This window comes from Danio rerio, chromosome 8 (genome assembly GCF_049306965.1).
Source record: "Danio rerio strain Tuebingen ecotype United States chromosome 8, GRCz12tu, whole genome shotgun sequence".
NCBI lineage: Eukaryota > Metazoa > Chordata > Actinopteri > Cypriniformes > Danionidae > Danio > Danio rerio.
Genome location: NC_133183.1, coordinates 22,415,001 through 22,431,850, shown reverse-complemented (window position 1 = coordinate 22,431,850; position 16,850 = coordinate 22,415,001). Strand labels below are relative to the sequence as shown.

The following is a 16,850-nucleotide window of genomic DNA, read 5'->3' as shown; positions in this document are numbered from 1 at the left end:
AGACTATGGGTGCCATTTCAGATACAACCCCTGTGGTAATGCACAATTTGAAGCATTGCATGAGAAATAAGTGGTGAGAATGGCAATGTTTGAATAAAAATCTCTTCATTTGCAAAAACTTAATGCTTTGCTTGAGGTGGTTTTGGACTTGTGCAAAAAATGTTAATGCAAATAATAGGAGATGGAAGCACAATTGTAAAAAAAAAAAAAAAAAAAATCACACCTGATGTAGTAAATCTGATGTAGGAAACATTACACCCACATGACTAATCGGCTGTTTCTAATATGCTCGCCTTGTTTACTGTTGGTTACTAGGTTACCAATACTACAGCTAGATGCTCCAAAAGGCCCGTTCACACCATTCATGGTAAATTATAAAGAAAACAATAAAAGTGTTGTTCTAAAAATTCTAAATTCTAAGTTCTAAAAATAAAATACAATCATTATGATTGTAAAACAACAGTTCAAACCACAGCTATAAGAAAAAAGATATAGAGAAACAACTTTTTTAGCTAATAAAATAATACAAATAGTAATATAATAAAAATATAGTACAAATATAGTAAAAATATAAAAAAGTACCCAATGTATCCTTTGCCCTTTCGACAATTTTGTTTTGCCTTCTTTAAAAGTCGAAAAAGTTAGAAATTTGTTAGTGGTGACAAAAAGTCACTGATTGATTAGATTGACTACACGAGCTGGATTCACTGGTCAGATGCACTAACAACTCACTGAGGACATTTGTTGGTCACACGGGCGTAATGACAAGTGATCATTGCTGATCATTATCGTTTGAAAAGTGACACAAATTTATTTTATTTTTATATCTATGTTATTGTGCTTGGTGTGAAATGGCCCTAAACTCATGGAAACCTATGTCATGTTTGTTTTTATGCAAACTGCTTTATGTTAAGATGGAAACCCAGCTAGTGATATTACATTATTTCAACAATAACAAAATATACATACTACACAAAATATTTTAAACTATTAATGAAACTTAGAATTGTCCATTTATAAGCCATCAGCCAGATTCAGAACATTCATTTGATAAATTAGGGGTGAAAATAATGGAGTCATACAAAACAACACCCATAATTATTATGCCACTTGCATACATAAAAAAAACAATGCAAAAAATAAAAAGTCAGTGCAGGAGACTTGCTTAAATTTTAAACATTTTACTTGGAAAGGCACAAACTATGATTTCCTGGTAAATAAATTTTGATGTGAGAAATAAAACTGAAGTACATTTCTTCTTTTTTTTAACGGTCCTTGAACAGATATCAGCCCTGTTGCGGGAGCTCTCCCACATCAGTTCATATAGTCTGACATTTATCTCATCATTTTAATTCAAGCCCACGGTTGTTGTCTTCTTTTTTTTTCCAAAAGTGCAATAACAACAATGACAAGAGAATAATATCCATTTGTATCTCCGTCCCCCACAGTACCTGAGGCCAGTAACTGTGCTACAGAGTCCACAATGACAGAAGAAAAAAAAAAATGGAAGAATTTATATGAAGAAAAAAAACAAGACAAAAATAAAGGACAGAAATAAAGCATTTCCAGGACACTACAACTGCTTTACAACTGAAGGATTCCTGTAAATCATTAAAAAAAATTATAATAATTACAGTGGGGGGAAAAAAAAGACTCCAGAGTCTGGTTGAGATGAAATGCGTCCTGTTATTTTGTAATTTGGTGACTCTTTCCCAGTGCAGAGGCGACTCCTGCCCTCATGTTTTTTGCCACAAATAAGAACTATTTCTAAGAAAACTTAAATCATCCGCTCACTGATATTTTGTCCCCTGATCAATGAACAATAAACACTCTGCATGGAATCTAGAAACATATCAGCTGTTTCAAACAGCCTCTTTTTTCAGTTCACACCACTGTGGTCTTGTATCATTAATCACTCTTGTATCATCTCATTCTTTTTGAGCGTTTATGTGTGATTTGATTTTTACACATCTTATGTATCTTCATTTCTTCTTTTTTTTTTTTTTAAGGAAGGAACCAGAGTCTGTTGGACAGTCAACAACATTCCTTTGCACTCCAATAAGTGGTGAAGCATCTATGAAAGAAAGTGTGATGGGAAAAGAGAGAGAGAGAGAGATATAGAGAAAGACAGAAAGAGAGAGAGATTTGTGTATTTGCTTGCATTTTAAACTTAACAGTGACCAGAATGTTTCAAGTTCTTTTCCACGAGCGCTTCACTTGTGCCTCTGAAGAGCTTTCCTCTTTCTCCGCTTAAAAAAACAACAGCACCTGAAAGTAAATACAGAGGAAAATTTACTTCAGACATAAAAACTAAACACAAAAGTCTTGATGAGTGAAATTAGGTTATAAATTGAAGAGCGCTGAGGCACAACGAGGAACATTAAATCAGTGAAGGGACATTCATACGGCAATTTGCAGCAGCAAAATGAACAGAAGAAATTCGTTTTCAATTAAAGTTGATGAGCTTCAGCAATAGAAAAAAATGGACTATCTGAGATTGTGAAATATTTATGCAAATGTAAGGCGACAACCACTGAGGGTGAAGATGGCATTCTGCAGATGAGTGTGATTCATTTATGATTCATCTCCACCAACATAAGGGGGATGATATATATAATCTTAATATAATGTCAGCAACTGATATGATGCATGATTCTCTGTACATCTGTATTGACCTTATTCTTCAAGTATGCATGGGAGCAGCCATCGGAATCTATTTGGCTCGAGACTTCTGGTCTCATTCACCTCCATTGAATTTTAGACGTAAAAAACAGCTTGTTATGCTGCTTAAATAGCAAACTAACATTTTTACTATTATTTTCCTTTCCCTATTTTCCTATTATATTATTCTACATTTAATGTATTATTTTCTACTTTTCTAGTCATGAACATACTTGTTTGTAGAGAAAGTAGTTTGACTGTTTTCTGATGTTTATTATTCCTAGTCATTTGTCCCATAGGTGACTGAATCGTAAGTTCTAAAACAATTGCAAAAACGTGCGCACTTCTGCATTTAAGAATAAGGTCAATATAAACACTTTTAACTACATAATATTAATTTCAACAGAATAAAACATCAGTGTTTATATACGAGTATGATTATAGTATTACCGAAATACTCCTGTATTTGCCATTTACAGTTGAAATGTTTATATTAAATACATATTTTTTTTTGTGTGTTTGAGCTCAAGCACATCAAATGAGAAGCGTCCAGGGGTATGAATAAATTTGTGATTGACTACATATATTTATATAACAGTTCTGTCTGGGTCTCAATTCTGATTTGGCTGATACCAATACACTACCTGACAAAAGTCTTGTTGTTGATCCAAGTTATAAAATCAACAAATAATAACTTGACTTCTAGTTGATCAATTGGAAAAGAACTCAATCCCTATCATCACAAATACTGCAGAAGACCTATTGGAAACCGTATGGACCCAAGATTCCTACAGAAATTAGTTTAAGTTTGGGGTTACATTTAGTATGGGGGCTTTCGAGAGATCTGCAGAGTGGATGGCAACTTCAACAGCCTGAGGTATCAAGACATTTTTTTCTGCCCATTACATTACAAACCACAGGAGAGGGCAAATTCTTCAGCGGGATAGCGCTCCTCATACTTCAGCATCCACATCAAAGTTCAAAGTATGGATAAAGTCGTCCAAGCTCAAGTGAGTCATACACATTAAGTCTTTTTCCACTGCAGCATGACTTTATATTCTATACTGTTCATTATTTCTGTTAAGTGAAAGGACTTTTGTCTAAGCAAAGTCAGATCTTACTGTAAATTAAATAATTAAAAATAAAAGCATGATCATATTTTTTTTTGGTAAAATAAACGTGATAGAGTTCTTTGCCTTTCATATAAAGCACTCTAATACCAAATGATCAACTAGAAGTCAAGTTATTATTTGTTGTTTCAAGAACTTGGATAGGTGACAAGACCTTTGTCAGGAAGTGTATATAATAGCTGCCAGTATCAGCACTATTCCAGCCACCTAGTTGTTTATCACTCCACCCAAATCGAGTGCCAAGAAGAGAACTAAACTCACTAAACTGACAAATACTGCAGTTGTTGGACTACATAAAATACATATCAGAAGAGTGCCGTAGTAGCCCACCAGTGCTGATATAATGCCATACCGTAGTGCTACTTGTGTGATATTGCTCATATATGTGTGTGTTGTGTGTATTTTTAGGCTTGGTTTTTAAAATGACAGTACTAGTATCGTGATTGCTTGAACGTCCAGTGTTGTAGCACTTACTTTGTGTCGTCTGCCACCTCTACCTCAGCAGGTGCAGTGATGGGGGCGTTGGAGTGTCCTGCAGTCGGGTCATCTGTGTTCAGCTCTCCGTTTGTGGAGCTCATGACCTTAGGATCACACAGAGAGACCATATAAACACCGTGTATAGTATCATTATCATTTTAAACATCATTACATATAATGTAATGATGTTTAAAAATCATACCATTACGCAGGCCTTATTAAATGTTTATCTGAATAATCCATCATTCGTAAGTTGTTTTATGAAGAAATTTATTTATGGAAATCCTGTTTTCTACTTATAGGCCTATCACAAGCCTATGACTATATAGGAAGATGAGTGATCATTTTAATTAGTCTTTAATGAGTCATTTGTTTGTCAGAAAACATGTGACAATGGCAAGACTCAGAAACATAGGACAAACATTAAATTCAGACCTATGTAAACACCTACGTAAACTATTGTTCCTTGAGCAACTATTAACAATCTAAAAGAACAAAAAAAAAAACAATTCTATACTTACTGTTGAAAAGTTTAGGATAAACAACATGAAAATAAAATAAATTATTACTATTATTATTATTATTATTATTATTATTATAACTAATATTGGCAACTATTAACAATCTAAAAGAAAAAAAAGAAAAAACAATTCTATACTACTGTTGAAAAGTTTAGGATAAACAAGATGAAAAGAAAATAAATTATTACTATCATTATTATAATTAATGTTGATCAAAAATATCAGCAAAGACATCACCATTACAAAATCATTTCTATGAAATGATCGAACAGCATTTAAGTACGCAAAAATACAAGCATTGATAAGCAGCACATTTAGATTTTTTTTAACACCAAATCAGCATTAAAGACTGATTTCTAAAGAATCATTTGACAATAAAGATAATTATTGACTAGGGATAATTCATTTCGACCCATCACAGGAATAATTTACTTTTTAAGCTATGTTAAAATGGAAAACATTTATTTCAAATTGTAATAATGTTTATTATGTGATATTACAATAAATAACTTCTGAAAAATTTAGCAGTACACAACTAGGAATAATACATTTTCATGAAGCCAATCTTTCATTTTAAATAATTCAGACACATAGCTTATACTTTAATCCTTTACAAGCCTGCATTAAAAATGAAAACAGCTGTAGAAAACAGTAACACTAGAATATCCAAAAATTGGCTAGTGCAATAAAATTAAATAAATAACATTTCTGCAACAACTACATCAGCTAAATTAAAAAGAAAAACTGAAAATAAAAATCATTAAGTTATAAGTTAACCACAATAACCCTGTTCTGAGAATGATCATATGCATACAATTCTTTTATTTTAAAATGAGGTGACCAGAGTTGGGTGTAATTAGTTACTGAAATTAAATTACTAAAAAGTCAAGTAAGGGCTTACTTTTCATTTTTAGGTAACTAAATTACAGTTACTTATAAAAGTTCTTGCCTTAAATAGTGTAAATATAACAACTTATATAAATAAATTTAGAGAGTAATTCATTTTGTTATACAGATGTATTTTGCAGAATAATACTATTTTTAAACTAAATGTCTATCAGGATTTTTATCTATTTATTTAGTTTTTAATATATTATTAAGACACTTTGTATAACTCAATTTATATAACTTGATTTTTTTTGAGAAACCATGAATCAGTTAAGTATTACAACAATATGTCAACAATATGTACAAAGCCATCTTTGACTCAAATTTAAGAAATTAAAATATTGTCTGTTGTTTATGTCAGAGGTTTCAAAACTATCCAGCTCGTGAATCCCAAAATAACAATTCCAGTAACTCTCGACCCCCACTATCCTTGTAAGTAGTTATAAAATTACGAACATTGCACACAACAGTGCACACACATCAATAGGAAATAACAAGTTTACTTGTCACACAATAAAGTGCAACAGTTTAACAAATAAGTATTTCTTTCAGTCATTATCCATTTGTTTAATTGAATATTAACCTCACTTAATGAAAATTATGAGTACAATGTTTACAACACAAGACTATTACTGGTTTAATTTTGGAGACCGTCACTTGGAGATCGTCCTCTATGTTCATTCGAGGCCTTTATTTTTAATGTACCTGAATGCAGTAAAGGTGTCAAAATTTAACATTGTGTCATAAAATTAATCTGCTGCAACTAACACTATTGCAGTGTCTTTAAACTAGCGTAATAACCCCAGGGGTCGCAATCAGAAAAAGAAGTAAAATGCTAATGGCTTTTTATTTGCATGTTGTTATTTTATGTAACTATTAAATACAATTTTTTTTCTGCAGCTTATGGATAAAATATGTTATTCTAATCGATAATAACGTGATATTTTTGGAAATCACCAAGCAACCCCCCAACATTGTTTTGCGACCCCCACTTAGGGTACCACTAGTCTATGCATTGAGATTTGTAAGGATTTTCAGTAGCACTTATTACATAACAATAAGTGACTTATACAAGGAATAAAATATTCAAATAATAAATACATAAATAATTTAAATACAATAATAATAAGTGTAACTAGTATTCAATTACTTTTTAAAGTAACTTACCCAACACTGTAATTGACAAACCATCAGACCTGTATTTATTTATGCCATGGGATAGCATTCCGAAAGCCAACACTAGGTGGCATCTACGTTTCACCAAGTCCAAACGCACCACAAAGAGTTTCAAATGTACCAGCATCCATTAGATCCCATCACACCATGAACAGCTCAACTAAACTGCTTGATGGCTTCTATTTAAAACACAGGGTATCTCCAAGAATGACAGTGCTGCCATCTGCAAGCCAAACTGATAAATACTAGCACAAAAGACAGATAGAGAAGCAGCCACGCTCACTCAAAAAAGCCACATCACGCTCAAGCAAGCAGTACCTGAACGGAGCCCCCGAGCCTCTCGGCCGTCACCTGAGACCCCAGAGTCTCCCTATTGGTCACCGGAGTGGGCTGAGACTCGCTTCGTTTGGGCTCGGGTGACTGATCGACAGCGGAAGAGCATTTTTTTGGGGGGAGAAAAGTGTGAAGAGTGGGACGGGGATGGAGATTTAGAGGAGTGATAAGAAAAGGCCGGTGGGTGAGTGAACAAACAAAAAAATAAAACATTAAAACGTAGACACTTGACATGCAGAAGCTTGCTCAATTACTAAAGGACAAACAGATTTAAAATAAAGACAAAACAGTATGAGGGGGGAATTTTACTATTTTGCAAACATGCAGAATTACCAAAAGCAGCTTTTAAGAAATCAAAGTGATTTCCTATTAGGGCTGTGCAGTAAATTAAAACTATCGAAATATCACAAATGTGGAAATCACAGTATACGGTATATATCGCAATGGTTTGGAATAAATGAGTGACAAAAGTATGTTTGTGTGACTTCATTAAGACATCCTCTGTAAAGCTTGAAGCACAGGAGGAAATGCAGTTACACGGCATCGCACCTCTCTAAAACCAAGCAGAGTGGACAAGCTGGTTTTCCAAACAAAAGTCTCTTCAATTTTACAATTTTAATGCGAATCCTGAAACAGAACCAAACAATCAGGCCATGTTGTGAAAGAAGTCAGACAACAAGTTTCGAACAAGTTTCAGGTCTATAAAACTTTTAGGGCTGCAACATATATTATTTGATTTAATCAATTACAATAATATTAATAATAATTGATTAAAATTGTAGTAATCGACACTTCAGTTAAAAAAAAAATTATTAGAGAATCTTTAATGCAAGGCATGGTAGTGGCTAAAAGACTAGTGCTTAACAATTGGAAATCACCTTTACCCCCTCATTTCAGAACTTGATTTTTTTTTTTGTTATTTTTTCTTTTTGGTTTTCCTTTATATTGCCTTTTGTATGACTACAGAGCGAGCCAATGTTTATTCTTGTTCCTGTTAAAAAAAGTAATAAAGCAAAAAAAAAAAAATCACTTTCTGTCTGTATAACATTGATTTGCTAGTTATATTTATTTTAATTTAACAATATCCAACTTGTTTTTATTTTATCCTGTTATTATATTATTATGTACAAGTATTTTCTTGTGAAATAATAAATTGCATTGTTTGAGTTCAATATATAGTGCATTAGCTGCAAATTGAGTTGAACGCAATAAAGTTTATTGCAATACATATACTGTATGTGCTCCTTTATGCGTTCATGTATATATGCGTGTGCGAGATCGACTTTTATACACTTTTTACTGCTCTGTTGCATTTTTTGATTAAATAGTAGGTTTTGGTAGATTCATTGGTTATTAAAAAAATGAATACATGAATAAAATAAATCTAAGGACGGGCAGCAAAACGATGGTGATTTTCAATTTTAAAAACTTTTGATTTGTTTACTGCAACAGTATATTCTGGCCATCTACTTTGAGAAGTTGTAGTTGCTACTAGGCATAGGCTGGTATAAGATTTTGATAGTATGATTACCTTTGACAAATATCGCTGTATCACAGTATTGTGATTACAGCTCTAAAGTATGTTCTTTAAAATGTCTGGGTAAAAAATAACCTTTTCCTCTGTAAAAGAAATTACGTTTCCACCTTAAAAATAGTATACAACATATATATATATATATATATATATATATATCTTAAGAAACATTTAAAATGTCAATCAAATTTCAGGCAAAATAATTAAATAAATCATTGTTGACTTCTGCTGTCTTCATTAGATTTAAAAACACAGTTTAATTCTGGAGATAGTTTTCCCCTAATAAAATTAATTAAATAGTCTTAACATGGAAAAAACAAACGTAAATATATTAATGTATTTATGTGAATATGTATTTTGTAATATATATATATATATATATATATATATATATATATATATATATATATATATATATATAGTAGGAACGGTATAACTGAAAATCTTTGCCTTGTTGCTACTTTCGTTTCCTTTAAATAACTATGTTGGTTGTAACATTAAATTAAACAAAAAAAAAATCATATCAGATGTTGAATATTGTGTTATTTAGCATGCCAGCTGACATCACGTTATTTGTTCGATATATATTGATATATATTGTTTATATATCGCACAGCCCCAATTCTTACAAATTATGACATGGACACTACCATTAAACATTAAGACATGAGCACTAGCAGAGAGACACATACATGTACACTGAACATTTTATTCTCATGTGGCATCAAATAAATGGAAATTTGTCAGGGGTTACATTGGCATTTTAGAGGCGGAGCATGAACGGTTTTAATAAACCAAGACAATTGCAACTGTATATTAGTAGATGGACATCAGGACACATTTGATACATTTAACGTTTTAATGAAGCAAAAATTAAGTCAAAACTTGCAGTGAAGATTTCTAAAGAGCACTTTCTGTTTGTTAGTTCAAGTATATTAGGAATGAGGACACATTCAGGCTATTTAGAGATTGCACTGGAACATGGATGAGTGACCAGGAAAATGGTGCATGTGCCATTGTGTAAGTTGCTTAAAGGCTGTGACACAACGAGATGACGTCAAAGAGCTAGCTGTGACCAAATCCTACTATGCTGCCTCGCGTCCACTGTGGCCAAAAAGCTGTGCTTGAACACACAAGAGTATCAGGAGTCTATATAGTTCAAACTCAGACAAAGCAGCATTTGCTAAATATTTTATATCTCCTCCATTTCTCCAGTTCATGAAGCTCTTGCTGTCTTGATTAAAATACTCAAAATGACATAACATCAGACCAACCTTCTGTTTGTGCCATCTTGAATTCTTTGCACACTTTACTCGTTTTGTTTTTTTATTCTTGAGCACTGACTATGTTGTTTGTTGTACTACTTTCACTGATGGTGCTTCCGCATTTTAAATGGTAAACTCTTACCTTCCTGAACAGAAACTAACCCGAAAGACACTCACTGACAGCATTAATCAAAGCCTGACCACTTGCTTGGTGTCACGGCCCTCATGAAAGCCTGTAAAGAAACTTATTTGATTTTAATAACTAAGAATTAAACTGTGGGCTGCATGGTGGCGCAGTGGATAGCACAATCGCCTCACAGCAAGAAGGTCGCTGGTTCGAGCCCCGGCTGGGTCAGTTAGCGTTTCTGTGTAGAGTTTGCATGTTCTCCCCATGTTGGCGTGTGCCTCCAGGTGCTCCGGTTTCCCCCACATGTCCAAAAACATGCACTGCAGGCAAATTGGGTATGATAATGTTCTGTAGTGTATGATTGTGAATAAGTGTGTATGGATGTTTCCCAGAGATGGTGTCGCTGTGGTGACCCCTGTTTAATAAAGGGACTAAGCCGAAAATAATTAATTAATTAATTGATTAACTGTTAAAATGTTTTTTTTTAATTGTTTAATTTTGTTTATTTGTTTATTAATAAATTACCACTCAAGGTCAAAGATGCATTAAATTAATTAAATGTGATAAAGGCACTTATCATTTTACAATATGTTTATATTGGTGTTTCTACTTTTTTATTATATATTTTACTTTAAGTTCATCAAAAAAAAAAAAAAAAAAAATTACAGTTCCCACAAACACATCTGCAAAACAACAATTTTCATTATTCAGATGATAATAAGAAATGTTTCTTGAGTGTCAAATTAGCATATTAGAATCAATTCTGGTGGATAATATGGGATGAAAGACTGGAAAGGTAATGCTAAAAATACTGACAATAAATAAATGTTAAAAATAAACTAATACTACTGTAATTAATTTAATAATACTACTGTGATTAATTTAATAATACTACTGTAATTAATTTAATAATACTAGTGTAATTAATTTAATAATACTACTGTAATTAATTTAAAAATACTACTGTAATTAATTTGGTAATTCTGATGTAATCATTGTAGGAACAAAATGCTTTTCAAAAGCTTATTTTTTTAACCAAGACCAAACCAATTTGGGTGCAAAAAAATCCAGGCATTTCCTCTTTGTTAACAACGGCAAAATCTTTAAAGTGAAGGACTTTCAGCATCTCCATCCAGAACTTTCATGCTCCACGGAAAGTGAAGACAGCGCAGATACCGCAGCTGAACCGAAAGCATTTTAGTTGAGCAGCAGGGAACATTGTCTCCAAGCAACTGGCCACTAAAACAGATTTGTTTACACCAAGCAAGGCCCAACTAACCAGCTTTCCAATCCACTAATTAATCACACGAATGATGTTCAGAGACTGCATTGCACAACAGTAACATCATACAAAACTTGAGCAACTCCTCTGACAACTCCTCAGCCAAAAGCAGCAGAGCCTTTTCTGATTGGTCCAAAGAAGGAAAAGAGGACAGAGTTTACACCTAGAGTTAATTTCATTAAAAGTAATCTGAGTAAATAAGACATAGTTTGAACTCTGTTCAGAAGCAAATGATGACACTACATATATCAAGATGTGCAGAAAAAGCGACATTAATTTCCAATTCCGATGCCCCCAGAAATGATTGTTCTCGATTTAATTCATCAGCTATCATCAGCTAACCAGCTTAAAATGAACGACATTTGTCAAGTTGTTCCAAAACCTTTAGTAGCATTTTATAAGAATATAGACGGTCCATCAACTGATCATTGGATGTAAGATTTGACATGCTGTATGGCAGTGGAAAGAATAACCTATAACATAAAAGGCAAACTACAGGAATATAAAATTAATTTTCGGGAAATAAGCAAATATTAACACAAGCAAAATCAGAAACCTGTCACTCAACTGACTGAAGGCATATACAGTTGAAGTCAGAATTATTAGCCCTTCTCTGAAATTTTTGTTCTTTTTCAAATATTTCCCAGATGATGTTTAACAGAGCAAAGAATTTTTCACAGCATTTCCTATAATATTTTTTCACTGGATAAAGATTGTTTGTTTTATTTCACCTAGAAAAAGAGCAGTTTTTTTTTTTTTTTTTTTTTAAGGTCAAAATTATTAATCATTTTATTGTGACTGGTTGCAGCAGCAGTTCCCAATAGGGGGGTCCCGGCCCACAAGAGGGCTTCAGCGAGTTCCGTGGGGGGATATGTCATATTTTTTAACATTTTTAGCAGTGTACAATAAGAAGAATGATCACGTTGCCTTAGTTCATTTTATCCCCTGGTAAATAATTGACAACTAATATAAGGCCAATTAGGTTTTTCAGTTACAAATGGCCTACTGATGTTTTGCTTTTATATTTTACATTAGACTATTATTTGTGCATGAACATATCTAGCAATAGTAATATACAAAGTTAGTTTTTTTTGTCATCCTTACTGCAACTTAAATGAGCTATAATTAAATGTTATGGGGGGGCTTACAATATGTTCCCAGGGAAAAAAGGGTCTCAGGGAAAAGAAAGGTTGGGCTACAGAACAAACTATTGTTATAAAATGACTTGCTTAATTACTCTAACTTACAAAGTTAACCTAATTCACCTAGTTAAGCCTTTAAATGGCACTTTAAGGGTGTACTCACACTAGGCTATAAAACCATGCTAGGGCGCGTTTGACCCACATTTCACGGTTCGTTTGACAAGTGTGTGTCCGTTTTATAGATATGTGCCAGAGCACGGTTCAGTTGGACTTTGTTGCAGTACACTTGTAGTATGAGAGCAAAGCACGCCCGAGCATAAAACTAAAGACCCAACATCAATTTTAAGCGACTTTTTATATGGATTTAATCATCTTTTTAGTGAACGCAAACTGTCATAGTTTACCGAAGATGCATACCCCTTGCTCCATCTTCAGGAAACCTCCTATTACATGCAGCATTATGAGCGTCAAAAGTAGTGGATATGTCCAGCAAAAGACTTGACTGTATGTCACCGCATCACAAAAAGCATAAAATTATACAAAACAATATAATTACAGCAATGGCCATAGTACTGAGTGAGAGCACTTCTCTTCTTGTTAAACTGAACAGTCAAATTATCGATGACGTAGGCATGCTCAGGCTAAGAAGGTAAAATACAGTATGAGTGCAGGCCGAGAGGGAGAGTGGAGGGGGAACAATCACACCCCAGCATGGTTCAATGGAACTGTTACTAGTGTGAGTGTACTAGGGTTGGGCGATGTTGCCCAATTTGGCATCATACAATGTCTAATGTGAAACATCGCAATAGACGATGCCATCGTCGTCGTAGGCGGGGAGTGGGGGTGGTTGTTAAATATCAATTTATTCATAACGAATTAATTAATTGTAGCCTGCTGTTTTCACTACCTGACCCACATGGTCTTTGCTTCACCCATAACCATACCATAAATAAATAAATTTACAAACAAATGACCACCTGTCAATCACCTTTTTTCTGTGGGACTCTGGCATGAATAGGCACAGTGATCTATGTTGTTCTAATGGTTTTTCCCACAGCTGGTGGAGGAGACGAGAGTTCAATTGGAGTTCACTTTAGTGCAAACATATTCATTGTTTTCACTGCAAAATCCTCACTGCGTGCGCGGATTTAGGAGACATTTATGCAGAATGCATCTTTGCACCTAAAAACGCCAAACGCAGCACTCCGGAACAGATGGAAAGCGCTGAAGAGAATGAAAATAACACTGACAGACTTACCCACAGTTACTAATAATGGCACATCTTATTAGTGATCATGTGCTGAATGTTAATCCACCATCTACACTTTTCCAAGAATGGATAAAAGACTTCCAGTGGTTTCAAGTCTGCAATGAAAATGACTAAAGCCATTCACTGTAAAGTCTGTGGGACGGGGTTTGCAGGTAACAGCGCTTACCACTGAATCTACACACTTTAAGTGCGAGAGGTAATGTATAATCCTTCATTTAATCCTCATGATGCTGTCAGCTGGTCAAGCGGCAGCTATATGTAACATTTACACAGCTCATGAAAAGACTGCTATTGCTATTAAGATGACATGCAAATGATCATATATCAATTTAAATGTGAGGCGGGGCAATGGATCGCGATGCCGAAAAAGTATCGTGAAGTTTGTTGGCCACTGGCGATGGACGATGGCATCATCTATCAGCACAACCCTAGAGTATACCCATAGCTGAATGCTAGTATCTTGAAAAATATCTTGTAAAATATAATGATCTATCATGATGGCAGAGATTTAAAAAAAAATCAGTTATTAGAAATTATGTGTTGAAAATCTCTCTTTTAAACAGAAGTTGGAAAAATAAATATACAGGAGGGCTAATAAATTCAGGAGGGCTAATAATTCATGAGGGCTAATAATTTGACTTCAATCGTAGGTCTTAAAAAATATGTGTATATTTCTGTATTAGCCTTTGCATCCTAACTTTTTTTACCTGTGCAACTAAACTTTTGGACTCCTTGGGAATGTGGGAGGTAGTATAGAAAATAGCCATAAAATGCATTTCTTTGGATATTTTCTAGTCATCTTCCAAGCCTTTTTTATTTGCTTTTAAAAGATGTACATGTGCAGTACTTTATTTGTGGCTTCAACTCACCTGGTTTTTAGTCTGCGGTTGTGCTTTGTCTCTGCTAGGCTGGGGTGTGTCTGTGGGGATTGGGCCTATAGGTGTAGGCTGTGAAAGACAACAATGATCGCACCATTGAGAACATCTCACAAACTCGTACGCCAACAAATAAACCCACTGCAGCATGACAATGGCATTTTAACAGCATTGAGGAAGTGTCTGAGGAGGAAGCAAATACTCACGAGAGGCTTGCCGACCCAGTCGTACTCGAAATCGAAGACAAAACCATTCCTGTCGAAGAGGTCTGTGAAGAGCTTCCTTAAGTATTCGTAATCCGGTCTCTCAAAGAAGTCCAGTCGTCGAACATATCTCAGATAAGTGGCCATCTCCTCTGCAGTGTGCAAAAACAGCATTACTTTTAACATTTAATTCCCCTGGTCACAACAGCTACTCATTTATAAAGCTACAAAACGGAGCTGAACAATATATCGTTTGAATATCGATATCGCAATAGTCACATTGCAAGATTAGACTGTTTATTAAACATTAAAAGATGAATATATTTTAAAGTATTATTTAAAAAAAATTTATACAATGATGACAACCATGTTATTTTACGTTTGATTGTATAATTTCTGTACTTGAATATTGTTACACTCCCCATACATTATTATTATTTTTTTTTTAATAATCTACTGCATTTTAACTTCACACTCGGATAGTACAAAAACCAACAACAACAAAAAAACTTTAGTATTTTACATCAATATTTATAATTTCTCTTATTCAATCAATCAACACATTTTCAACTCCAACATTTTTATTTTTGCTCTGTCATATTTATATATTGCAATAAATATCGTATCAAAATAATATATTGCAATGTCCGATTTTTTCTATATTGTGCAGCCCTACCACAAAGCATTACAGACTGGGGTTTTAATGCATTTTCATCAAAAGTGTAAAAAAGGTGTCTCAATTAAACATGTGCTGTAACATTGTTAGTGCAAATGGTCACATGACCAGAGCAGTTTAACTTCTGTTTCACCATGAGAAGATAATGATGTGCATCAAAGCTCCACTAAAAGGTTACTAAAAGTAAATTATCATACAGATGTGATAGAGATATTTTTCAATATTATATTTAAGCTTTTAAGCATTAATATATGTTACAAAAATATTACAATATTGCGATATGCTATTATGTTAATAATATACTGTTTAATTTTGGTAATGATGTAGTTGATGGTTGGAGCTTTTGGTCTTATCCCAGTATTTCTAGCAGTTTTATGGTAAACAATAACCCTAGTATGTGAATAAACAAAATATCAAATGTGATAACTGAGTTTTGAAATCAGCATACACATTATCAATTTTGCCTGACCATAAAACATATTTTCCACAGCCTTTTCCACATACCAAAAAATAGGTTATTGATTATTTCAAGGGCTTACAAATGAAATAGACACCATTTTAGTCTCATTATTATCACATCTTAAGAAAAGTTATACATCAGGAAAAAAACACATTAACATCCAGACAAGCTGCAATGCATCAGACATACAGTTGAAGTCAAAATTTTTAGCCCTCCTATGATTTTTTTTTCCAAATATTTTCTAAACGATGTCTAACAGAGAATATAATGTCTTGCAATAATATAATCATATAACATTTTCTTTTTATCTGAAGAAAGTCTTATTTGTTTTATTTCGGTTAGAAAAAAGCAGTTTTTAATTTTTATAAAACCATTTTACGGTCAATATAATTAGCCCCCTTAAGCAATAATATTGTCCAATCTTGTCTACAGAACAAAACACTGTTATACAATGATTTGCCTAATTACCCTAACTTGCCTAATTAACCTAGTTAAACCTTTAAATGTCACTTTAAGCTGAATACTAAAAGAGGTGGGCCTGAGCCCATTTACTTGGGCTTTGGCGCGGTACGCTTGTATGTGAGTGCAAAACGTGCCAAAGCCCGAAACTGAAAGCGAGACGTGACTTTTAAGGCACTGTTTCATATGGATTTATTAATCATTCTTACTGTTCACTGAACGCAAACTGCCGTAGCTTATTAAAGACGCAAACTCCTCACTGCACGACAGCTGCGCGCCTTCAGCAGACTTCCTCATTTCTGCAGTACGAGAGCTTTATGATTGTTTATGAGTGCCAAAAGTGGCGGATCTGTTCGGCGAAATATCTGACT

The 16,850-nt window shown here is 33.7% G+C and overlaps 1 protein-coding gene across 5 annotated transcripts in view; it reads right to left on the bottom strand.

Moving 5' to 3' along the window:
* Window positions 1-1,165: 1,165 nt before the first annotated feature.
* Window positions 1,166-16,850, bottom strand: part of csnk1g2b (casein kinase 1, gamma 2b) — a 64,296-nt gene continuing 48,611 nt past the window's right edge. For 3 of the 5 annotated variants that reach the window (XM_073909650.1, XM_005166859.5, NM_001045850.2), the window contains 5 exons: window positions 14,888-15,036; window positions 14,676-14,753; window positions 7,172-7,273; window positions 4,266-4,372; window positions 1,166-2,268 (listed from right to left, as the gene is read on the bottom strand). In XM_073909650.1, the coding sequence (XP_073765751.1) occupies window positions 2,214-2,268; window positions 4,266-4,372; window positions 7,172-7,273; window positions 14,676-14,753; window positions 14,888-15,036 (491 nt within the window). In that variant the 3' untranslated portion in view covers window positions 1,166-2,213. The remainder of the gene's footprint in view (window positions 2,269-4,265; window positions 4,373-7,171; window positions 7,274-14,675; window positions 14,754-14,887; window positions 15,037-16,850) is intronic. The other 2 variants (XM_073909651.1, NM_001290336.1) reach the window with 1 other exon arrangement.